This window comes from Colletes latitarsis, chromosome 7 (genome assembly GCF_051014445.1).
Source record: "Colletes latitarsis isolate SP2378_abdomen chromosome 7, iyColLati1, whole genome shotgun sequence".
Taxonomy (NCBI): domain Eukaryota; kingdom Metazoa; phylum Arthropoda; class Insecta; order Hymenoptera; family Colletidae; genus Colletes; species Colletes latitarsis.
Window position 1 is genome coordinate 11,266,752 of NC_135140.1, and position 27,199 is coordinate 11,293,950.

The 27,199-nt window shown below is 37.0% G+C and overlaps 1 protein-coding gene across 2 annotated transcripts in view; it reads right to left on the reverse strand.

Moving 5' to 3' along the window:
• Positions 1-28: 28 nt before the first annotated feature.
• Tup (LIM1_Isl and LIM2_Isl domain-containing protein tup) overlaps positions 29-27,199 on the reverse strand; it is a 75,731-nt gene continuing 48,560 nt past the window's right edge. The window contains exons 2-6 of one of the 2 annotated variants that reach the window (XM_076768921.1): positions 20,888-21,074; positions 14,655-14,959; positions 5,190-5,491; positions 4,873-5,079; positions 29-4,160 (exon numbers count right to left, since the gene is read on the reverse strand). In XM_076768921.1, the coding sequence (XP_076625036.1) occupies positions 3,924-4,160; positions 4,873-5,079; positions 5,190-5,491; positions 14,655-14,959; positions 20,888-21,074 (1,238 nt within the window). In that variant the 3' untranslated portion in view covers positions 29-3,923. Of the gene's footprint in view, positions 4,161-4,872; positions 5,095-5,189; positions 5,492-14,654; positions 14,960-20,887; positions 21,075-27,199 lie in introns of both variants that reach the window. The other variant, XM_076768920.1, reaches the window with a different exon arrangement.

Genomic DNA, 27,199 nt, shown 5'->3' on the forward strand with positions numbered 1-27,199 from the left:
TAGTTACAAATGAATCGAGATTACCAGTAATTTAAATGGACAATTTATTACGTGTGCGCCGGTATAGAAATGTTATACAAATCCGAAGACGATCCGGGTAGATTACGAAAACGTTGGGTTTACGATGTTCTCGCTTTTATACATGTACATTACAAGAGGAGCGATGTGGAACGATTCTATACAAACATCTAAACGAATCACCACTAAAACGAACCACTAATTAGCGATAATGAAACGTAGGGGGAAAAGGGGAAGGGTTGGAGGGGGGATGGTGGGGACTATTATTTACAATTCAGTGCGTTCCTTGTGTTCACATGAAACTCCCGCACACTTTGGTATTAATCGAATGTACATACCTGTGTTTACAATACGACTTACAACGTAAATCGGGAATAACGTGCTATCGTCGATATTAACTTCTTTATTCTTTAAACGTGAGTCGGCTATTCGTTTATTGATATTACGAGTTTAACTCCGACCCGAATTTACAGCGGGCACAATTATATTTACAATGTAAAATTAGGCGTTCTCTTTGTTCTCAGCGCAGCTGGCGATCAGAGTTGAACATTGTCTTTTTTTTTTCACTTTATGTCGTATTATGGAAAATTACATGCAACGCGAGTAAATTTGGAAGTAACATTCAACGTGGATTTATATCGAGAAACGTTTCGACAAGCGTGTATAATTTTTATAATTTTTTTTTTGTTTTTTTTGTTTTTGAATCGCAACTAAAATGCTTGTCTCCAAAGATTGGAAAGTATTATTGCATGCGTTTGAATTTTATTCCCTCCAAAGAGATCTCACCATGTCACAATTTAAACGAAGTAATTTAAATTTGAACGATTGATGGGGTACTTAATTATTTTCATATTGTTAAAATAAACATTTCTAATGCAGTGTCGATCTTCACACGAAGCTAAATATGTATACGAATGAAATTTAAAGTTTCTGTTTAACGTTGCGTTTGATAATTTCGTACAAGACACTCTTTAAATTCATTAATAAAAATTGTCAGATTTTTAAAATAAGGAGTGAAATGCGATTTCATCGAAATTAACAAAGACGTTTAATTTAAAAAGTTATTTAAATATTAGTACACAAAATCTATTGAACCCTTCTATACATACCTGCAATGAATATTGTACGTAATTACTTTATGTACAAAAATTAAAATATAAACATTTAAAAAGAAATTATCGATACTGGATAGAGCGGAAAGTACTAATTTCTAGAAAAGAAATAATTAAATAATTTTCGAGAACACGAACGAAAACGTGGATATAAATTATTGGAAGATGAAAAGGGGCCTTTCGAAATGATAAAAAAAAACATCGTAACTTTTTCTAAAAATAATCGTAACAGAAAGGTTGTCCTTCATTTACAAATAAAATTTTCTTCAAATAAATATTTTATTTACCACGAACGAACACACATTATTACTGTTTTGATTTCGATTTTTTTTTTCTTTTCTTTTTTTTTTTATACACAAATTTGCCCAACTCTGTCGACGAAACTGCGACGTCATTCTCCCTTTTTTCTCCCTCTTTCTTCGTCTCGGTGATAAAAACTCTCTTTGGTCGTTTCAACGAGTTTAAAAGAAACTCGAGAATAAACAAAGATCATCCAAAGCACAAAAGATACAAAATTTAATCGTCGTTAACTTTCGACGCAATCGCTGAATTTTAGGCGCGAAACGGAATTTCAGACATAATCACAATCTCTTTTAATCCATTCAACTTCGATACGTTAATATTCATCCTCCCGATAACTTTTGCCGTTAACACAACACTATGCTCTCAACAAATTATCGAAAACTTAATTATACAACCGTTTATTGTTTCGAGGGATGATCTAAGAAAAATTTCACTATGTATTGCACCCCTCCGCTCGTAAAAATTCACTGAAACTGTATAAACATCGACGGAACGATTCGACGGCATTTCTAAATCGTTAATTAATTTCTATTATTCGATAATTAATATACAATGAATGCGTTGTTGTTTCTTCACGAAATTACTCCAATCGATCGCGGTCAATTTCAGTGTACGAGGGTGAATTTCGCTTAAAAATATCTGCACGGTGGCAAGCTATCTTTATAAATATTCAAATTAATCGTTATTTTCACTTTTCCTTCCTTATTCAATTTGCAAATTATAACAATCTTGCTCCTTCGGGTCATTCTTCGTTTCCAACTTTAATTTACCACCGTTATTCGTAAGAAATCAACAATTATTACTACGGACAAATTCGATCGTCGATAGTTTGATAAATCATTATGTGTATTCTACTGTTGGGAGCTGACAAAAATGAACCCTGGGGTACGTACCATGGTACAAAGAAAAATCTCGAATCTGCTTTTGAAACGTGTGTCCGTGATAGTGCAGTGTTGCACGAGCGACAGCTTGAAGGACAGGTGATACGGTGCTGTCGTGCTCGTTTGACTCTGAACGAGAAAATAAGAAACGCAGAGCAAATAAACAAGATCTACGCGCACAGTCCCGACGAGTGGCGGGGATTAACTACGCGCAACTAAAAGGACGAGGCTGCGTGTACTCGATAATGCTTAGCGCATGCGCATAGGTCGAATGTTCCGACCAATCGGACGCATTCTTTTTCCAGGTCCTTTCTTGTCAGCTTCCAACAGTACCTGAGACTTTTGTCAGATGTATTCGTAATTAACAATCGAGTTTCTCTCGTCCACGACGCGAATGTTTAATTTGCGAAACTTTTGGAGCACGACGCTTACAATTTTGGCAAAATAATATGTTTAAATAATCGTCGACTTTTATTCGCTCCGAATTATTCTCACGATAATTTTTAATTATTCCTTTCGACCTGACGACAGCAAAAATTCGATCGTTTATTATTTAAGCTCTTGTTCCTGCGAATTATCTTCATCGTTACGATTCTTTCGTTTCCTTTAGTTTTTGTTACAGAAAAGGTCGATTGCTCTTAACCCTTTCGCGCGGAAATTAACTTCGCCGTTATCGAGTTAAATCGTTAATTTTGTTTCGATGGATGTCGTAAATTTTAATCGTTTTTAACCATTTCGTCGCAGCAAGGAGGAATCAGAATCGAAAGAGACAACATTAACATTTACTACCATTGTAGAAAAATATTTAGGACATTAAATATTTAAATAGCGATAAATATTATAAGGAAATTAAAGTATAATTTTTATGAAATCGAAATACACTTTTGATATGTATTAAAGTATAATGAGCCAAAATATAGTTGTCCCACGACTATAGTAGCGTTGTGTTTCATCTTTTTCTTTACTAACACCATTAATAATAGGGAGTATAACTACCTTCTGATTCATTGTACTTCATTGTTATCCAGTTAGTAAAATATTAACAAAAATCAAATCTCTCGTATTGCACCGTTAAAGTAATTATTAAAATACAATACTCCTATAGCTGTAAAATTATTCGTGGTCCAATTGCTCCTAAAATAATTATCTCGTGCGCTTACATATCGCTAACTCAATTTTACAGATCAAGTACATAACATTTCACATTTAATACACATTTAAATATTAATTTACAAATGTTTAAAAACAGTAAATAGAACGCGTACGCGCTATAAATATACCAATAATTTATGCAAATACAATTTCGTCGCGATTTTGTCAGAATGTTATCGTAAAACAAGAGTTAGTATTTGCGTAAGTTTCAGTAACAAACCTTCTCGTCGCGAAATAAACTTTTCCTTCCCGTTCGATCGAGTTTAACCGTGGTTCCGGCGCGAAAGGGTCAAGCTACCTTTCAGAAATGTTGCAAGTATCCGAACAACTTTCGTCGTCCCGTGTTAGCTGTTCATTTCACCCTATGTGTTCACGCAGACTACTATTCTCTTCAAGCACTTGTTAAAAGAAGACCACGAAGAAAGCGGACACTTTCGTTCTGGCCCACTGCACAACACTATGGACTTCCTGTATCGTGGTGAAGGGAGTCACTATCACTTTCGAGATAAGTTACGTAGCTATCCGTGCTGTCGGGATGCTGTCCCATATCTGGTCCACCGCTGCCAGGGTGATGTGGTCCGGGTGGTGGCAATGGACCGCCGCCTCCACCGCCCCCACCGTCGTTCATAGGTCCACCGAGCATACCTGGCGGTGGTAATTGAGGTGGTCCACCGTGGAGATCGTAACCGTGCATCTGAAACAAAATTATCAGTTCATATCTCATCGATAAAATACGTTCTCAACGATGGAAATGCAATGATTGTTAAAATTACTGTTGGTAAAATTGTTCATACAATTTCAATTCTATGATGTTTTAATAAATATCGATTTATAAAATTATTAGTTGTTCATTACCTTATTATATAATATTACCTTATTATAACTAATAATGTAAATGTAATAATTATAATTATTGTTGGAAATGTTCCTCTTTTCCATGTTGGCGAACATACGCGCCATCTTTTGTTTAAGTACAGAAATATATTTCACCCATATTTATAATTTACAAATTAACTTTTGACATACTTCTCCTTCATTGTGAATATGGAACTCCCGTTGAAAGGTTGTTGGAGATGGAATATGATATAAATACGAATCGTCCGAGTTTTGTTTTAATCCTAGTGTGTCACGGATGTCGATGAAATAACGATCAGCATTGAATCACGGTATCGAGAGAAGATAGAAGGTAGTGACAAAGTTGTATGTCAAGTTAAGCAATGTATCAAAACGCTTTTTCTTAAGAATCACGAAGATGCAATAGTAGAACAGACCAAACAATAGTTGTCCTCCTCGCTACTATTGTAGTCCCCGTTTTCAAGTGGCAAATCAGTCTCGAAGGCTGATAGGAATTGGTGGACTCATTTCCAGAGAAAGTGTTACGCTAAATATTGTCGCAGTGAAATTACCTGCGATACCAAGTGGTGGAACGAAGGGGTGTTGGGGTCTAGCCTGTCCAAGTCAGTGTGAAGAGCAAAGTCCGAAAGAGCTTTCCACGGCGGTTGGTAAGCTTGCACCTCCAGTGGCGTCATCCCTATGGAACTCTCGTGCCTCACAGGACTGCTGGCCACCATGGGAATCCCGTGCATCCCTCCGAAGCCCAGTTTACGACCGTCCTGCAACGGAAACCACTTCGATTCGTTAAATTGTTGCTTTGCATGCGAAGTTTCACAAATGTCCTAACGCGAATGAACGAGTCCATGGTCTAGACACACGCTGTACTCACCTTTTCCTGCATCTGTTGCTTCATGGCGATCGTCTTCTTCTTGTCCTTGCAACGTTTGTTCTGGAACCATACCCTGATCACGCGTGGACTGAGCCCCGTCATTTCTACCAATTGCTCCTTCATCAGCGCGTCGGGTCGAGGATTCGCGGCGTAACAAGTCCTCAGAGTGTGAAGCTGCTTCTCGTTCAGGACCGTGCGTACTCTGGTCGGCTTCCCGTCAGAACCGCCGCTGCTTTTATGACTGCCCGATCCTCGATTCCCACCCACGCTGGCCTTGTGCGATCCACTTTCGGACCCGGAATCTACGGGCAACGATCAAGTCCCTGATTAGCCGTGTCGATCTCTCGAGATTCGATCTGTGGCTAATTTTAGGTCTTACAGTTGACATTTCAATGATTTATAGTAAAATCAAGCTTGAGATTTACAGATCTACATTGTATGGTTTAGACTCTTTAGACAATTGCTAGCTATAGAGTCAAAGATGGATTTTAGGATACTTCCCTGTCAGGTTGCTACAAAATAAGTGAAATAGTGAAATCAAGTCTCAGATACATTCACAAGCCTAAATTGCTTGATTCGGACACCTCGTTAGCAATAAGTAGCTATAGAATCGAAGATATATCTTTGGGATACCTCCCTGCCAGGATGCTATAAAGTAAATTAAATAGTGGAATCAAGTCCTAGATACATTCACAGATCTAAATCGCTCGATTCAGACTCCTTATCAATGATTAGTAGTTATGGAATCGAAGATGTATTTTTAGGATACCTGCCTGTCTAGTTGCTACAAAGTTACCTCCATCGACTTCGTTTCTCATCGATATGCAGAGTGTTTCTAACTTGACCACCTCAAATCACTTGTTTGGGATAATAGGAATATAATGGAGAAATATTGCTTCGAAGAAGTTTGCAACGAGGAATGGTCGAAACTCGAAAGGACTCGCAAACTGTGTTTCGAGGGACTATTTCCCGGGCTGAGTCGCTGCTTATTTGGAAGCGGACTTCTCGAGGAAGAGCAACGCGACTAAATCAGGAGAATGCAGAGTAGAATGCCTGCGATTGTCGTCCCAACCGGTCCTGCGAAACGTTCTTTGCTGGCTAATGGGAGATCCGGATAGTGGTTCAACATGGCGGATGGAGAACGCAAAGACGAACGCCTGCCGGGTATTCGAGAGGCGAAAGACAATATTGTCGATGAGCAAACTTTGACCGCGATTCCGCGATCGGCGTCGAGCCCAAAAAGGAAGATCCAAGACGTCTCGGTGACCGTTTCCGTGAGATCGAACGTCATCGAGGAGAGTTTTAGCTCCAGTGGCTCGCGTGAAATCGTTCCTGAGTTTGATCAGCTTTCGAGGTTGCACAGAAATCGAGAACACTTTTATAAAAATATAAAGTCTTTAAACGGTCGTTAGATCGTCCAGAATATAACAGTTTTGGGTTTTCACCAAATCTTCTCGACGTTCAAAAATATTCTTTCACTATCTCACGGATTTTGGGTTTTTCTTGTTGCTAACAAATAATGTCTACGAGCTTTGTAACTTGAAGAATGGAATCTGAAACGCGTCAAAATGGCAGGTTTCGTGAATCTAGCGTTCAACAAGAAATAGCAGCATTTTTGAGTAAAAATAAAAATATACAGTCTTTAAGCGGTCATCCACAAAAGTATTGTGTTTTCACCAAATCTTCTCGAGGTTCAAAAATATACTTTCACCTTTGCTAAATTGTCATTGCAATATTTTATTTATGGATTCTGTAGTTAGTTTTTGCGTTAGAATTGAAAATGAGCGATAAATGTTTGTTTGTACGAGTCAGTAAACTTTGGATAAAGATCATGGATTTTGGGTTTTCCTTGTTGCTAACAAATAATGTCTACGAGCTTTGTAACTTGAAGAATGGAATCTGAAACGCGTCAAAATGGCAGGTTTCGTGAATCTAGCATTAAAGAAGAAATAGCAGCATTTTTGAGTAAAAATAAAAATATACAGTCTTTAAGCGATCATCCACAAAAGTATTGTGTTTTCACCAAATCTTCTCGAGGTTCAAAAATATACTTTCACCTTTGCTAAATTGTCATTGGAATATTTTATTTATGGATTCTGTAGTTAGTTTTTGCGTTAGAATTGAAAATGAGCGATAAATGTTTGTTTGTACGAGTCAGTAAACTTTGGATAAAGATCATGGATTTTGGGTTCTCCTTGTTGCTAACAAATAATGTCTACGAGTTTTGTAACTTGAAGAATGGAATCTGAAACGCGTCGAAATGGCAGGTTTCGTGAATCTAGCGTTGAACAAGAAATAGCAGCATTTTTGAGTAAAAATAAAAATATACAGTCTTTAAGCGGTCATCCACAAAAGTATTGGGTTTTCACCAAATCTTCTCGAGGTTCAAAAATATACTTTCACCTTTGCTAAATTGTCATTGGAATATTTTATTTATGGATTCTGTAGTTAGCTTTTTGCGTTAGAATTGTAAATGAGCGATAAATGTTTGTTTGTACGAGTCAGTAAACTTTGGATAAAGATCATGGATTTTGGGTTCTCCTTATTGCTAACAAATAATGTCTACGAGCTTTGTAACTTGAAGAATGGAATCTGAAACGCGTCAAAATGGCAGGTTTCGTGAATCTAGCGTTAAACAAGAAATAGCAGCATTTTTGAGTAAAAATAAAAATATACAGTCTTTAAGCGGTCATCCACAAAAGTATTGTGTTTTCACCAAATCTTCTCGAGGTTCAAAAATATACTTTCACCTTTGCTAAATTGTCATTGGAATATTTTATTTATGGATTCTGTAGTTAGTTTTTGCGTTAGAATTGAAAATGAGCGATAAATGTTTGTTTGTACGAGTCAGTAAACTTTGAATAAAGATCATGGATTTTGGGTTTTCCTTGTTGCTAACAAATAATGTCTACGAGCTTTGTAACTTGAAGAATGGAATCTGAAACGCGTCAAAATGGCAGGTTTCGTGAATCTAGCGTTGAACAAGAAATAGCAGCATTTTTGAGTAAAAATAAAAATATACAGTCTTTAAGCGGTCATCCACAAAAGTATTGTGTTTTCACCAAATCTTCTCGAGGTTCAAAAATATACTTTCACCTTTCCTAAATTGTCATTGGAATATTTTATTTATGGATTCTGTAGCTACTTTTTGCGTTAGAATTGAAAATGAGCGATAAATGTTTGTTTGTTCGAGTCAGTAAACTTTGGATAAAGATCATGGATCGTGGGTTCGGCTCCCTTGTTGGTCGCATCGATCAGCGAAGAAGCGCTCGAACGAGCAGAAAAAGAAGATTCACAAACCTTTCGGGCACATTTTAGTCGGCCAAACAGCGAAACCTGTTGAGCGTCGAATTTCATTAACTCCCAATTAACGAGTAATAAGTAACTCGTGCCGCGATAAGGATCCAGTTTCCTTGGCGGCGTCCTTCGGAAGGATTTGGTGGCCGCACGAAATCGAATGTTTGCGGATGCTAAGACGAGCAAACGAAATCCTACGTCTATTTTTACGGTTTTTGCTACTAGGCCATTCGAAAAAACATCGCGTTGTTCAATTCACTTTGGTATTAATGGATGACCGGAACTTTTCTGTGTTCAATAATTAGAAATAGTTAAAACCTTTGTTGGTTTTTTTGGCGACTGAGAAAGATCACATGAAACTAGTCGAGCAATGTAATGCTACTAAATAAAATTAAAATTAAAATTATAATCGTACAAAAAAGCAAGAAAACATGCAACGAATATAAACGAAAAGTCTGATGAAAAAGTAAATATTTCTACGCAAACGCGTGTAATGGATAAACTGTGCAAATTAACTATTTACGCAAACATATTTAAATATTTTTACAGATCGATTATTAAATTGTTTTAGTAAAACCGATTAGAATCGTTGAAACGTTAGAAATGCTCGAGTACGACGACGCTTTAATTTATTTAACGTGAACACGTGTCTGCGAATAATCAATGGCGGTCAAACGGTGTTTCGATTCTAAAGGCTCTACCGTATCTTGAAATACGCGGCAACTAGTAACCGGAGGTGTTACATGTGTCGGTTTCTCTCGAGTATTAATAAATGACAAGAATTTTAGAAAAGAAGTTGGCCAACCGCGGTTAAGAATCTTGCTTGGAACGTGATTTTCATAGCTGGTCCTCCCATTAAGTTGGGTAAGAAGGAAGCGACTCCCGAAAGGGAGACAAAAATGAATAAACTTTCATAAAGAAGAAGAAAAAAAAAGAAGAAATGAAAGGGATCGTGCGTAGTTATGTGCCACGGTAGTTGGCAGAGAGGTGTTACATTTGACACCTCGGCGCCTCTGTAAAGAGTTGTCAAACCACTGCCGTCGACGGTCCGTGGTACACGTCTTGTCGTGGATCGGCGAAAAAGATGTTTAGACGCAACAATTTCCATAAGGAAGCCAAGTGACAAACACCATCGAATATAGGCGGGTCGCGCGCGACTCTACGAAATTGTTTACGGCGAGAATTAGGAGGGACGTGTTTCCGGCTGGCCCCTGTCTCGCGTACTATACAATTTCCAATTATCACCAATTAACCAACGCCGTGACAAGTCGTTAGAACCTACGTCTAAATGTACGGTGGATAACAAAAATATTCCACCGGGCGGGGGTTCGTTTCGATTCACAGTTTCGTCAGAGAAAAAATAAATCGAATGAATCTCTTCTTCCTCGCGAGCTTTCCAACACGTTCCATGCAAATAGTCTTTATTTACATTCATTTCAATCGAGCATTATCGCCATTACTATTTTAATCGAGTGCCATTTTATTCGGGTACCATTTTTGATAACCATTTTGCTCGAGTGCCTTTTTCGAGTACCATTACCACCATTACTATTTCAATCAAGTGTCATTTTATTCGAGTGCCATTTTCTAGTACCATTTTTTCACAAACGTATAAAAGTACACATTTCGATCAAGTTCGTTAGCTCCTAACGTTTCACGTATAAATTTCGTGGCCCACGGGCGGTATAATGCGACGCAAACCCGTGTAATTAAATTACCACGAACGCGAGCCTCATTGGAGGTTTAATCCAGCCTATCCATTCAATGTGTATTCACATATTAGGACGGCTGGCTCGAGAAATAGTAATCCCGTGTAATCCCGCTGCGTAGGAGGGAAGTGGTCAAGCCTTCCAGGTCTTAGCGGCTTCAATTATCAACACCTAATTATGACCCGAGATCCTAACACAATACCGTTATGTCAGAAGGTCCCTTTGAGCTTCCCCTAGAGCGAGTACCCTTTCGCAAATTTACCCTTTGTGCCCTGATAGCCCATGTTCAGACAATTTAATCCTCAAGTAAGTTGCCCCCGTCCAACCACGCGATAAGAGTCATCCGGCATCCAATCGTGCTTCGTTTTATGAAAATTTGCAGTCGGATTAACGCCTCGACGCCCTCTCAAGCGGTCATTCTAGGATGCTAATATTTATCAAACTGATATTTCATTCGGGATACAAATGTAAGAGTTTGAAAGAGTTTTAGCAGGCCAAACCCCTCAAATTGTCCACGGAAACAAAACTTTGTTTAATATTTAATCTTGAGAATTTTTTTTATAGCTCCTAGGTGAAAAGAACGGTCGAAACGATGGACTGTAAGGGGAAAACCAGCTCCAAAGAAGGCGAAGACAGATCCACCTGCAACCATCATGGCGTCAGTTTTTTGGGATGCGCGCGGAATAATTTTCAAAAAGGGAAAACAATCAACGGCGAGTATTATGCGAATTTACTGCAATGTTTGAGCGACAAAATCAAGGAAAAATGATGCACCAGTTCACACATCCGTTATCGCGATGGCCAAAATCCAGAAGTTAAAGTTCGAATTGCTTCCTCACCCCGTTCGCCAGATTTAGCCACGGATTATTTTCTATTTACAATCTTGAAAAAATGGGTCGGTGGTGAAAGATTTTCCAATAATGAGGATGGCTATTTTGAGGAGCTCGATGGTTCTCACTATAAACTGGGCATCGAAGCTATTGAACACCGCTGGGAGAAGTGTACCCAGCTAAAAGGAGATTATGTTGAAAAATAAAGGTATTTGTTACCAAATTTCTCGTGTTTTTTTTGTTAGGTCGGGTACTTCTGGGACCACCCTCGTATTATTATAACTCGCCACGTTAGTAAATCATGCTATCCGCTGTATGACGTGGCAGTGAACGCGTCGAATGAAGTTTAACCGTTTGAGTGCCACGGAGCGATTTTGCGCTTCCCCTCTGTCTCTCGAACAGTGCGCGACTTTACGGTTACCACTCCATTTTAGGTAAAAGTAATGAATGATACTAGTAAAAGAACGAATTTTAATTTCAGTTATAATATATTATATATAATATATAATTAAAATGCACAAATATGCTTGTCAAAGCATAATGCATGCAAACCTTTTTTACATTCTACACAAATTAGTCTAGACCTTTTTATAGTACTGTTTTTTGTACTGCAAACTACGCAACGCCTCAAGTTGCGTCCTGGTAGTTTTTCTAGTCCGTATACCTTTTTCCCCCTTATGTTTAATTCATTTCCCCTTGTTCCTAACCATTCATGTTCTATTTCCGAAATAATATTCGATATATATTGAAGTCGTGACATTGCTTCTCTTCCCACAGTTTCCTTGTACAACAAATACGAATTTAATACCATTCTTGTAAATATATTGAAGGTCACTTTTTTCCAATACTTCACTGTACGACGTTCGTCCAGATAGGTATATAACATTTTGTCCGATTCGTCTACACCAACCCATATAATTATTATATGAATTGATAATCTGTGGTTTTGTTTTTTGTCTTTCTCTTCCATAGCGATTTTGAATTAATGTTACATTCGCTGCCAATGCCTCTGTAGAAATTAACAAAACGGGGTTCTTTGAACTCTTTTTTTCACGATGTGCGCATAGAAGTACCTCGGCATTGCGAAAATATTTCGTTTCTCCAACTTTTAATTCCTTAGCTTCCTTGGGGATATCTTTCCTATTTCTCCTGATTGTTCCCGTTATGTAAGTATTTTTTGAATGTAAAAATTTGGCTAACGCAGTGCTTGTAAAATAATTGTCAACATATACGTGATATCCTTTATCTAAACAATCAGCATCTTGCAATAATTTTGTTACAACGTCATAACCAAGCCCATTTTACGAATTCTTTGATTGTGCACCTTTATAACAATAAAATGCTACACAATATTTTGATATTGCATCACATAACATCCAAAACTTAATACCCCATTTATGATGCTTCTTGTTGGGTAAATATTGTGTAATACTGGAGTGACACAGTGTTCCCACTAAAGACTCATCGATAGATAACATTTTGTGTGGAGTGTAATATGTTTGAAAGATCCGATTGGCGTGCTCAACAATCGGATTGAATTTAGCACATGGATCATATTTTTCGTGCCCCGGTGGAAAACATTTTTTATTATCAACGATATGAAAACATCTTAAAATATTTTGAAATCTGTTCCTTGAGAACATCTTCTTAAACCAAGGAATTGCTCTAGAACTTTCAGTCCAATATGAATATATTGTTGGTCTATTTGTTATCCCCATTTCCAATAGTACGGCTACAAATGCCTTCAGTTCCAGGATAGTGACAGGATACCAATTTACCATTCTAGAGTTATCAGTTCTTATGGATTTTGATAATATTTCTTCTGCATATTTGTTTGTTTCCTCAACCATCATTGCCCAAAGAGAATTTGTGAAAAAAGGATTAAAATATTCAATCGGTTTGGCTCTATTAGATAAACGGCATCGCGGTCCCGACATTTCAATGAATTGAAATGAATTGCCTTGGTCAATGTATTCATTTTCCGTAACCATGATATATTTTGAAATGTCTCCAGTATTAGGAATATTATTGTCAGAAACAGAATCGTCGATAACATTAATCCTTCTTCTTTTAAAAATAATAACTTCACTATCATCGCTATCGTAATTCGAATCCTCTATTATATTGCTCGTTTTACGTTTAGAAGGCATTTAATTGCTGAAGGGGCATCAAATAAAAATATAAAAAAATTATACTGTAGAATACAAAAAAATAGTGAAAATTTTACTGTACATACCTTTTATACAGGGTGTTCGGCCACTCCTGGGAAAAATTTTAATGGGGGATTCTAGAAGCCAAAATAAAACGAAAATCAAGAATACCAATTTGTTGATGGAGGCTTTGTTAAAAAGTTATTAACGTTTAAAGTTCCGCCAGTTCCGAATTTTTTTCTCGAAAATGCGCAGGATTTCGGGGGTATGTCTATTTACCAAAAATTATTGCAATTGACCCCCGCAACCGAAAATAATTTTTCCAGAACGATTTGAAAATTTTTTTCCCTGTCGAAAAATTTCACACCTTCTCGAATTTTTTTCTAGAAAGTGGGTAGAATTTCGAGGGTATGTCTATTCACCAAAAATGATTGTAATTAACCCCCGTAACCGAAAATAATTTTTCGAAAATGATTTGAAATTCTTTTTTTTCGTAGTCATCTAATTAGATTTTCGGTAAGGAATTTTTTTCTCGAAAGTGCATAGGAATTCGGGGGTATGTGTAATGACCAAAAATGCTTGTAATTGACCCCTGTAATTAAATATAATTTTTTTAGAACGATATGAAAATTTTTTCCCCCGTCGAAAAATTTCACACTTTCTCGAATTTTTTTCTAGAAAGTGGGTAGAATTTCGAGGGTATGTCTATTCACCAAAAATGATTGTAATTAACCCCCGTAACCGAAAATAATTTTTCGAAAATGATTTGAAATTCTTTTTTTTCGTAGTCATCTAATTAGATTTTCGGTAAGGAATTTTTTTCTCGAAAGTGCATAGGAATTCGGGGGTATGTGTAATGACCAAAAATGCTTGTAATTGACCCCTGTAATTAAATATAATTTTTTTAGAACGATATGAAAATTTTTTCCCCCGTCGAAAAATTTCACACTTTCTCGAATTTTTTTCTAGAAAGTGGGTAGAATTTCGAGGGTATGTCTATTCACCAAAAATGATTCTAATTGACCCTCGCAACCGAAAATAATTTTTCCAGGACGATTTGAAATTTTTGAATGTAATTGTTAATAACTTTTTAACGAAGCCTCCATCAACAAATTGGTATTCTTGATTTTCGTTTTATTTTGGCCTTTAGAGTCCACCATTAAAATTTTTCCCAAGGGTGGCCGAACACCCTGTATATGCAATAAAATATTTAAATTATATTCTTATATTATATGACGCAACCCAGACGCTGATAAATCTGTACTTACGCTCAGAAAGATGGCAGAACAACAATGAATTGAAACAATTACAGCTACTGTATAAATCTGAAAACAGCGCAATAGCGCTCCTTGGCATTCTTGGAGAGGGAATAAGACAAGCGATATCGCGCCGCTTGGCACTTTTGGACGGGAAAACAGCAAAGACACGTGGCACTCAAACGGTTAACGAAGGTACCAGCGAACAAAATGGTCCGTTTACCTGATATCGAGCCGTCGTTGGGATGCAGATGGTGGTTGTTGTTCATGAGGGACGCGTTGTTGTTGTTCTCGTTCCCAGGAACACCGCCAGCTCCCGAACAGAGCTTCCCGCCCTCGAGAACGTCGTGATCGTGTCTGCAGAAAAGACCATCCTGTCTCAAGGCAAATTCGTCGCCAGGTACTAGCTGCCTCATGCACGCCGAACATCGGAAGCACTTTATGTGATAAATCTTGCTCTTCGCTCTCATTACGTAGTCGTCCTTGCTGAAGCACTCGCTGCACTTGTCGCACTTCGTGCCGAACAGCCTGGAACAAATTTCATTATCGATCGATTCGGTCGGTAATCGGATTTTCGATCGCGGCTCGTCGATAATATCTGCCCCCCCCCCCCCCCGATCGGACAGTCTGGTAATCAGAAGAAAAAAAACACTTAATCGCGTTTAGCTTCTTCGCCGATATCGCCGTGCATATTTAATTTTTAACGTATTTCGAATATCGTGTGCACGGAGGTCACCGTTCGAGTTCTGAATAAATAATCATAATTAAACTTTTTTCGCGAGGTAACACGACGCTAATAGATGTCATGGGTCAATTTCGAGTTTGAATTTTTGTTTATTTCGCAGCCTCTGGTATGGAGATTTCTGAGGAAGTCTCGTAGCAAATATAATTTTCTCTTTTAAATAGCAAGCACTCGTGGACATAAATAAGTAAACTAATATATGCTTTATGTTTCAGATTTCTAATCTTGAAATATCTTCGACCTCGAACAAGCATTAAATTAAAGTTTTATAGATGTTCTAAGAACGATATAAAATCTCAAGTAATAATAGAATAGCTGAGTTATTTCCATTCGAGATGGAACCGCGGTAAACTCTCTTTATTCGTAAGTGAATTAATCGTAGCAATTTACGTTGTCTTACACGTGTTCGCACGTTTCCGTGAAATTTAGCTTACACGTTGAATGGGGCAGTTAATTATCGGTTTTTAAGCTAATTGTGTCTCGGTTTCTCCGATCGAGGTAAATTGCATTCATTAGCCGAGCGGCCTCAAAATTACCTAATTTTATTAATAATAAAGTTTCATGCGGTACAGAATTCACGTCGGAGGCAGTCACTCGACTAACAGTTACTCGACTAATTACATTACGGTGTTTAAATGACAAATAATCGAAATAGTTAACATTTCAGTCTCTCTTCAGCTATAATACAATGCAACACGCTCGTTTAATCATCTTTTAGGATCGAACGAAAGGAATACTCGCTATGCAAGTAAAAATGAAGAAACACGAGGTAACAATAACGATAAATCATACTTAGCAATTAATAATTGACACAGTGTTGGCGTTGGTATTTCTGACGCTATTGTTCGACACCTTGGCTGTTATGACATTTGAAGTTAGGCCGCAACGGCAGCATTTTACCTCCAACTCGTCGCATACCTCGTACCTTAATAACTTTCTCAAACAAATAGTAATAATTCTCATTATATCAAATGTGTAAACTGAAATTGTAATACAGAAACTCGCAAAAGATAATTCTTAACGTTCCCGTTTTGTACAGTTTCACCGAAAAACGACAGAAAAATAAATTTCACAATTGCAAGGAAACTCGCAAGAAATTTAAAACGGTCGTTCCAAAATTATTTTAGCCCCACAAAAATGATTGTAATTTACACCCACAATCAAAAATTATTTTTTCAGAATGATTTGAAATTTTTCAAATTTGTCGAAAAGTTTCTGCATTTACTTCCTTGTCGATTTTTCTTAAAAATTCGATTTTCATTTTTAATAATTTTGTTTGGCGCCCTACAGAAAAGTTGTTTAGTACTTTTTTATAGGTACCCATGAACTATACTTCCATACTAAATTTCATTGAGATACGTTCACTATTGTAGGAGTTATGGTCGTTTGAAAATTGGACCACTTTTATATGGTTTTTCTCACTTTATGGGGTCAAAGAACAACTTTATCAATATTGTTAGAATTTATAAATATTCTACACTAAAATACGCGTCGTTTGCCTTTTTAAACATTAAAATCGTCCAATCCGTTCAGGAGTTATGATCTTTTAAACATTTGTATGAAAATTCGAGGAAGCATTTCTGATCAGAAATTATATTTTCGGTAACGAATTTTTTTCTCGAAAGTGCGTAGGATTTCGAGAGTATGTCTATTCACCAAAAATGATTGTAATTGACCCCTGCAACTAAAAATAATTTTTCTGGAACGATTTGAAATTTTTTAATTTTGTCGAAAAATTTCACACGTTTTCAAATTTTTTTCTCGAAAGTGGGTAGGAATTCGGGGGTATATCTATTCATCAAAAATTATTGTAATTGACCCCCCTAGCTAAAAATAATTTTTTTAGAACGATTTGAAATATTTTTTTTTTGTCGAAAAATTTAGGCACCTACCCTTGACGATTTTTCTTAAAAATTCGTTTTTCATTTTTAGTACTTTTGTTTGACGCCTTACAGAAAAGTTGTTTAATACTTTTTTGTAGGTATCCATGAGCTCTACTTTAGAAAAAAGTTTCATTGAAATATATTCACTATTGTAGGAGTTATGGCTGTTTGAAAAATGAATCATTTTTATGGGGTTTTTCTGATTTTGCGAGATCAAGGAACAATTTTTCCAATATTTTTGCAATTTCTACATATTCTACACTAAAATACGCGTAGTTTGCTTTTTTAAACTTTAAAATCGTCCAATCCGTTCAGGAGTTATGACGTTTTAAACATTTGCATGAAATTTTGGGCTATGATTTCTGACCAGTAATTATATTTTCGGTAAGGAATTTTTTTCTCGAAAATGCGCAGGAATTCGGGGGTATGTCTGTTGACCAAAAATGATTGTAATCGACCCCTGCAACTAAAAATAATTTTTTTAGAACGATTTGAAATTTTTTAATTTTATCGAAAAGTTCAACACCTTCTCGAATTTTTTTCTCGAAAGTGCGTAGGATTTCGAAGGTACATCTATTCACCAAAAACGATTGCAATTGACCCGTGCAGCTAAAAATAATTTTTCTGTAACGATTTGAAATTCTTTAAATTCATCGAAAAATGTCTGCACCTACCCTCTGTCGATTTTTCTTAAAAATTAGTTTTTCATTTTGAATAAACACAACCACTGTTAATGTAGTAATACAATACATTAATAAAAACTAGAATATATAAAATTCCCACGCTTTATTCGACTTCACTGCTGGATGCATACTGCTTGTGAATTCTTAACGTTTACCGAATAATAGTCGGGGGTAAGTATGCCACATACAATCGTAACTTTACTGCATGTTAGATTTCATCGCCTCGCGATTCGAGTAATCGTTTGAAATAATTTTATTCCCTCAACTTTCGAAACCTCTCTCCTCGGTTGGAACGCAATGGGAGCACCAAAACTTTACGCGAGGGAACACCCAGAAGGGAACATTTTGCCCCGGTTGTTTCGACTTTTCGAACAAGGCGATAGTAACAACAAACACGCGTCATCGGTGTCTCTCGAGGCCTGGCAAATCCGTGTCGACCGGATACGCCAGTCTTCTTCTTCGTTTCGGAGGCATTTCGACGTCCGATGGATCAATGCAAATAAACCGCCTGTCCCCGGCAGAGAAAAATATTTGGCGCAGGTTGCCGGGATAGAAGGGGGAAGGGGGGTGAGGGGGTGGATTCCCCGATCAATGCTGCCAGTTAAAAAGTCTCGTCTTTCTTTTCGAAGACACCACTCGTTCCGAATTGCGTTGCAAATGGCGCGGAATCTACTATTTCTTTATATTATTCGCGTTTTACGTGGGTGGTTACTTAATTCCACGTTCGAATAGAAACTTTACCGCTGTTTTCGACCCTTTCGAATTTCGCGGTGACACACATGCGTGATACTTTGCGCGAGGTTAGCTTTTGCAATGGCGTTTTTAGCTGCATCTCGTCTCTTATGCATTTACGTGCTGATATTTTATTTGTACACATGTTTGCGTGTATAGTCTGAAACTCGAGTAAGAACGGAATTAATACTCCGAAATAATATTTCGATGTTATAACGGAATAATATTTTGCGAGGTTAGATTTTTTAATGGCGTCTTCTCAGCTTCACCTCGCCTCTTACAGGTTCATTTACTAGAGAATATTTTATCTTTGTAGATATTTGATTATATATTCTAAAACCTGAGCAATGACGAAGCTTAATAACGATATTACGTAATAATTAACAATTTCAAACTGTAAAATTAACCTTCTCGAGCGACTGTGGAGTCGCTTGCCCATTCTTTACATTTTTAAAGTCTCATTTGACTCTCTCATCGATATTACGTTGCAAATGACGCGGAATCTACTATTTCTTTATATTATTCGCGTTTTACGTCGGTGCTTACTTAATTCTACATTCGAATAGAAACTTTACCGCTGTTTTCGACCCTTTCGAATTTCGCGGTGACACACATGCGCGATACTTTGCGCGAGGTTAGCTTTTGTAATGGCGTTTTTAGCTGCATCTCGTCTCTTATGCATTTACGTGCTGATATTTTATTTGTACACATGTTTGCGTGTATAGTCTGAAACTCGAGTAAGAACGGAATTAATACTCCGAAATAATATTTCGATGTTATAACGGAATAATATTTTGCGAGGTTAGATATTTTAATGGCGTCTTCTCAGCTTCACCTCGCCTCTTACAGGTTCATTTACTAGAGAATATTTTATCTTTGTACATATTTGATTATATATTCTAAAACCTGAGCAATGACGAAGCTTAATAACGATATTACGTAATAATTAACAATTTCAAACTGTAAAATTAACTCAGTATTTACATTTTTAAAGTCTCATTTAACTCTATCATCGATTCCATTGAAATTTTATAGTAGTAGCATAAATAATTCTATTTGTCATTTTATAATCCAGAATACAGTTTGAAGTTTACATTTATTAACATTTACCTAACCCAGACTTAACGCAGACAGTCACGCGCCCATTATTTACATTTTTAAAGCCTCATTTAACTCTATCATCGATACCACTGAAATTTTAAAGTAGTAACATAAATAATTCTATTTATTATTTTATAATCCAGAGTACAGTTTGAAGTTTACGTTTATTAACATTTACCTAACCCAGACTTAACACAGACAGTCATGCGCCCATTATTTACATTTTTAAAGCCTCATTTAACTCTATCATCGATACCATTGAAATTTTATAGCAGTAGTATACATAATTCTATTTATTATTTTATAATCCAGAGTGCAGTTTGAAGTTTATGTTTATTAACATTTACCTAACTCAGACAGTCACGCGCCCATTATTTACATTTTTAAAGCCTCATTTAACTCTATCATCGATACCATTGAAATTTTATAGCAGTAGCATAAATAATTCTATTTGTCATTTTATAATCCAGAGTGCAGTTAGAAGTTTACGTTTATTACCATTCATCGACTTATAATGGCGTCCAGCAGCGTTTGCGTATGTTAATGAAATTTCTCGTCACAGGAACAATGTTTAAAAACGTGATTTCAGTATGTTTAGTATGTAATAGTCCTCGCTGTGCGTCACTGTGAAGCCGGAGACATTAATTCTCCGTTCGATTCCGTCCGTTCGAAGCAACCACGTGTGAACTGCACTTTTTGTTGCGGATGCATTTCTCCAAGCGGGCTGCAGCTTCTGCTCAGTATATCTCAGATAAAAATACTCCGAAGAAACGGTCTGTCAGTTCTTACTTTCTTCGGCTCCCTCCCTGTCTCTCTCCCTCGCCCGAAACCCTTTTTTTTTTTCTGTTTTTATTTGCCTGGAATCTCACCGTTTGCGAACGCGTACCGAAAAGACCGTATCGCGTGTCGTTCGAGAATGCTACCAGTTTTGCATTAATTACCATAGTGCACTCGGTCCTGTCCTCTTTTTTACTTTTTTTTTTTTTACTTTTTCCACCAAAGATCTCGCGAGGCGTACGCCCTTCTTTTAATTTTCTTTGCGCGCGAATTATAAGATAAACACGTTTCGCCAAATAAAGAGGAAGGCTCGGTAAAGCAGCGTTTTAAAAACTGTTCCTATTCTTTATGGATAATTGGTTTCTAAAATTTTTTAGAGAATCTCGTACCACTCTTGAACCAATTTCTCGTTATTTTAATTCCCCTTTCTCTCTTTTTTATTTAATATATTTATCGGATTGCTCGCGAAAGCGTGCAATGCTGAAACTTTTCCCCGATTTCGACACTGTCACCTTTAACACATTGAATAATTCATTACCTGACGTAATCCCGTTTACAGTAAGTTTTCCCATCCCGCACGAAGCAGGTGCAATTCTCGTCCAAAAACTGCTGGCACTCCGTGCACTTCAAACAAGCGGCGTGCCACTCCAAATCTGGCGCAACTCGTAAGATCCACTGATCGTGGATTCGTCCGCCGCAACCCACGCAATGCGAAGTTGTGCTTTCTGGAAAAGAAAAAAGAAGAGGTTCCCTTACGTACGCAGACTTTATCTCGAGCCCGTAAATTTGAAAAATAAAATACATTTGCACGCGTTAATAAATTCTTTTCGTACGATATCGAGTACAGTATTTATTATTCGATATCGAGTAATTTACCGATTAATTTTCACGATACGAAAGAAAAAATTAACGACTTTGTCTCTTGCTAGGTCTGCATCCTCGTTATAATTTATATTAAACAGAAAAGTATCGACGTTATAAAAATAATTAAAAGAGCTCTGTGGGGTTTACAGGTGATCTCGATACTGTTTGAGTATTTCACTGACCGTTTAAATGTTCGGAAAAATGATAAAATATACGATAATAGCTATTGTATTGGACCGACAAGTAGATATATAGACAACATTATCGATGATATCGATGCTCGTTTCGTTTATTCGATGAATCGATCATAACAAGTCATCCATTCGTTGCGTATTAGTCACGTATTAGCGTCGAGATCAATGTTAATGCATTGAATGTCGCTCGATAAATTACGAATGAGGTTTACCAGTCACGGGGTAATCAGATTGCGCTGTCGATTAAGTTCAACGAGCTTTTCTCCGTTTTTGTCATGATTCATTAGCTAGATTTCGACGATAAACTAACGGTTCCATAGTGATGGATCTGACGATTACGCGAGCGATTCGGTACAGGCGAAACCTAAACAAATCGGTCACAATAATGGATAAAATGAATAAAATACGCGTTACGTTAGCGGTGAGGCCTTCGTGGCAACGTCAGCGCCATTTCCAGTCAACTGATCTTGCAATTCTCAGTACTGGTCGACTGGTCTACCCTTCGAGAGCCACCGATTTACAAAATGGCCGTCGCGTAGGCTCCAAAAGAGCAAAATAAACGATAGACTACAAAAATGAACTCGTTACGATTTATTTACGACGTTCCTTCGATCCAACAAATTATACTTTTTCTAATTTTTTATTCGACCAGTAATTGGTTTCCCAGTAATTTGTTACGAGCATTACATTTAGAGAAAAGGAACTAATTTATTCTTTTGGTTTTCCAAGCATCGTAACGAATACCCTTTTCTTCAAATCTAAAAAATTCTTTAAAATTTCCAGCAAGAAAGTAATTTGCATAAAATTTAATAGAATCATTTGAAAAACTTTTCGAACGGTTCATTTGTAATAGTATAAATTAATTTGATTAAGGGAGTATTGCTGTCTAGGCTGTCATTTCTTTGGCCTTTCTTTGTGATTTTTTTTTTAACGACAGGTAGGTTGTTTTGTACTGACATTTTGCAGAAATGTTTATTCGTCTTATAGGTATGTGCAGTATTTTTTCCATCAAAAAATATTAAAAATTGCGAGAGTTATAGCACCTTGTTTAAAAAAACGCATTTAAACTGGCTTATATGATATTTCAAGATCTAGCAGACCGATTGACTTCAAATTTGGAGAGAATATTCAGCAGACACGTCTTTATAGCTGGAACTAGAGATTTAAAAAAATATTGAGTTTCACTATTTTTTTTAATACGCTAAAGACAAGAGAACGATTAACAAATAGAAATTCGAAACTTGAAGCGTCGCCATTTCTTTATTTATCAGGATTTTGCTATAACTACAACCTTCCTTATGAAGATACTTCAACCCCCTTTGTTTCAAATTATCTGGAATCCTGGAAGCTATTGGAGCACCTTTTCCAAAAGAGCCATTAAATAAGAAGTTATAATTCCCACGATTTTTAATATTTTTCCATGAAAAAAATACTGTACATGCTTATAAGATGAATAAATATATCTACAAAGTCTCAGTACAAAACAGCCTACCTATCATTAAAAAAAAAATCACAAAAAGGGCCGTGAAATTGACAGTCTAGGCAGCAATACCTCCTTAAGTTGCGTGGTTCATCTTGTAGAAATTACAATCGGTTAATAATATAGTTGTAATGCTTTTGTGACAGGATAAAAGGTCATGCAAAAGTGTGACTATTGTTGCAATTCGCGCATGTAAAATCCCTCGGTGAAGCGGTTCTTAATGGAGGATGGCGTCGCGTCACGTGCGCCGCCACTGCAGACACTTCACGCGAAAATTACAGTCATCATCTTTTGTTTCAGGAGTGGAGACGCGTACAAAAAAGCGGGGAAGTCGAGATTTCAGCGAGTGGATATCGATAAGCTTTCGCGCGTAAAAGGGAACAGCGACGCCAAAGAGCCCCATCGTCGAGCAAATTCGATTCACTCTTACAATTCTTATATTCGGGGTGCAAACGATCGTGTAAAACTAAATTTAATCGACTTTGTAAAATATCTTTTTCTAGTACACTACGTTTCGAATATAACGCGTATCTCTGATTTTTTTCATTTATTTGCACATGTCATTAACGCTAGATTTACGAACATTAATTCCGTGTATTTGTTTTTAAATTACGTTGATCAAGTTGAACATAAACTGCTAACAAATAATATTTACGAGTTCTGTAAGAAGAGTGGAATGTGAAACGCGTCAAAATGGCAGGTTTCGTGAATCTAGTATTAAAGAAGTAAAGTGTCGCAAGAAATAGCAGGATTTTTAAGTAAATATAGATAGATCTCGAAAGGTAGTCAGGATGAGTTCGTTTTAACCATGTATTTTTGTCGTTCCGATTCCGACAATAAAATTAAAAGGAACATGTATTTAATAGACTGAAGGGCATTAAATTACTACCATAAACGTGGAATTAAATGGTAGTAAATTGTCTTGATAGTATCTGAAAATTTCTAGATATGTACGTATAACTTTCTGGTGCGCGGAGCAATTATTGGATTCCTCTTGACGTTGCTGATTAAAACATTATATTAACGATAATTTCAATTATTTCACTCAATAACGACGAGAAGGATCTTATAATTTCTGTGGGAATCAATTTTTGCATCAAATACGGTTGTATCGTTTACACGAACATACCAAACGTAAAAATAAAAGTGTAAAAATTTCATCCGGTAGATAGAATAATAACGATCATAATAATTGATGAGAAAAGTTTCCATTTTATTGGTATTGCTCTCCCTTCGAAAGGACATTTCGCTCAAAATTAAAAGTGAAGAACTGTCAGTATATTACACTAATTAAAGAACGAATGTCGAATTTTGTTGGTATTGCTTCTTCCATCAAAAGGAATTTTCACTCCACAATTTAACTTTGAACAATTTTACATAAAATATGACAGTTGATACAGGGCATATGATCAAATGGTAACAGGAGTACTCTTAATATTGCTTTGGATGAGGTTTCTATCTAAAATAACTAAAGAATGTTCCATATTGACTTCATCTTATCAGTGCTTTGATATTCTCAAGTTACTGTACCTAGTTCAAGAAAATTATAAATTGTCCAAGATGGTCTGTTGATATGCAACAGAGGAGGCTGACATCTTCGAAAACTTTCAAATGCTAACAAAACTACTTTCAATATTGTCTTGGATGAGGTTTCTGCCTTATACACAGTGTTACATAAAATATAATAGTAGATAATGGGTATATGACTCAATAATCACGCTTATAAGGGGTTGCACTAATAAGGTTTGCGATTTTTGTACCTGGACTGGGAATAACACAGGATTGTCTCACCAGTTGTTGACATAGGGGTTAAATTATTCAAAAGGTCTCAGAAACGTGACATCTTGAACAATTTTACTTAAAATGTAATAGATACTGAGCATATGAGTCGATAATCATGCTTACAAAGGGTTGCCACTAATAAGGTTGGTGATTTTTGCACGCAAATAGGGAATAACACAGGATTGCCTTACCGATTTTCGATATAGGGATTAAAATCATTCATTCAAATCATTCTATTCAAAAGGTCAGAAGAATATGACATTTGATCAATTTTACATAAAATATAACAGTAGATATTTAATATCTTACTCGATAGTCACGGCTACAGAGGGTTACATTAATGAGGTTGGTGATTTTTGCCCCCAGATAGGGAATAACACAGGTCTGCATTACTGGTCGTTGACATAGGGGTTAAATTATTCGAAAGATCCAAAAAATATGACATCTTGAGCAGTTTTATAGAAAATATAACGGTAGATATCGAGTATACTACACGATAGTCACACTTACAAAGGGTTGCAAATATTATGGTTGGTGATTTTTGCCCCAGATAGGGAATAACACAGGATCACCTTACCAATTTTCGATATAGGGATTAAAATCATTCATTCAAATCATTCTATTCAAAAGGTCAGAAGAATATGACATTTGATCAATTTTACATAAAATATAACAGTAAATATTTAATATCTTACTCGATAGTCACGATTACGGAGGGTTACATTAATGAGGTTGGTGATTTTTGCACTCAGACAGGGAATAACACAGAGCTGCCTTACCAGTTGTCTACATAGGGGTTAAATTATTCGAAAGGTCCCACAAATATGACATCTTAAACAGTTTTACATAAAATATAACAGTAGATATCGAGTATACTACACGATAGTCACGGCTACAGAGGGTTACATTAATGAAGTTTGTGATTTTTGCACTCAGACAGGGAATAACACAGAGCCGCCTTACCAGTTGTCGACATAGGGGTTAAATTATTCAAAAGGTCCCAAAAAATATGACATCTTGAGCAGATTTATAGAAAATATAACGGTAGATATTGAATATACTACTCGATAATCACGCTTACAAAGGGATGCCACTAATAAGGTTGGTGATTTTTGCACCCAAATAGGGAATAACACAGGATCACCTTACCAATTTTCGATATAGGGATTAAAATCATTCATTCAAATCATTCTATTCAAAAGGTCAGAAGAATATGACATTTGATCAATTTGACATAAAATATAACAGTAGATATTTAATATCTTACTCGATAGTCACGGTTACGGAGGGTTACATTAATGAGGTTGGTAATTTTTGCCCCCAGATAGGGAATAACACAGAACTGCCTTACCAGCTGTCTACATAGGGGTTAAATTATTCGAAAGATCCCAAAAAATATGACATCTTAAACAGTTTTACATAAAATATAACAGTAGATATCGAGTATACTACACGATAGTCACACTTACAAAGGGTTGCCACTAATAAGGTTGGTGATTTTTTTCCCCAGACAGGATTCAACGCAGAACTGCCTTACTGGTCGTTGCCACAGGGGTTAAATTATTCAAAAGGTCCCACAAATATAACATTTTAAACAGTTTTATATAAAATATAACACTAGATATTTAACATCTTACTCGATAGTCACGGTTACGGGGGGTTACATTAATGAGGTTGGTGATTTTTGCACCGAGACGGGGTTCAACGCAGAACTGCCTTACTGGTCGTTGCCACAGGGGTTAAATTATTCAAAAGGTCCCACAAATATGACATTTTAAACAGTTTTATATAAAATATAACACTAGATATTTAACATCTTACTCGATAGTCACGGTTACGGGGGGTTACATTAACGAGGTTGGTGATTTTTGCACCCAGACAGGGTTCAACACAGAACTGCCTTACTAGTCGTTGCCACAGGGATTAAATTATTCAAAAGGCCCCAAAAAATATGACATCTTAAACAGTTTTACATAAAATATAACAGTAGATATCGAGTATACTATACGATAGTCACGGCTACAGAGGGTTACATTAATGAGGTTGGTGATTTTTGCACCCAGGCAGGGTTCAACGCAGAACTGCCTTACCGGTCGTTGACACGGGGGTTAAATTATTCGAACGGTCCCCGGTCTGCTCGTAATCGTCAGAAAGGAAACAAAGAGCATCAGAAACGGCGAGCATCGATACGGCCGTGGCCAGTGTCTGCCCCCCACCGTCGGTCGCGTCGGTCTGAAATTAAATAGTCGACGCGGTGGCGCGTTTGCGCCGCGGAAGATGCCCCTGTCGAGGCTGGGAAGCCCCGTCGCGGACGGCGGCACGACGGAGGGGAATGTTGAGCACGGAAGGACGAACAGGAGACGAAGTTGGGCGGCGCGTGTTCTTCTCGGTAGCTCGAAACTCCGCCCAGATTTCCGAGGCCGAAACCATCGAGTCGGCGCGCTGGCTCCTCGCCTCTCTCGTCGCGAATGCGTCGTTTCAGCGCGGCGCTCGAGGGGCCGGGAACCCCCGACGTCTTATCGGCGAACCG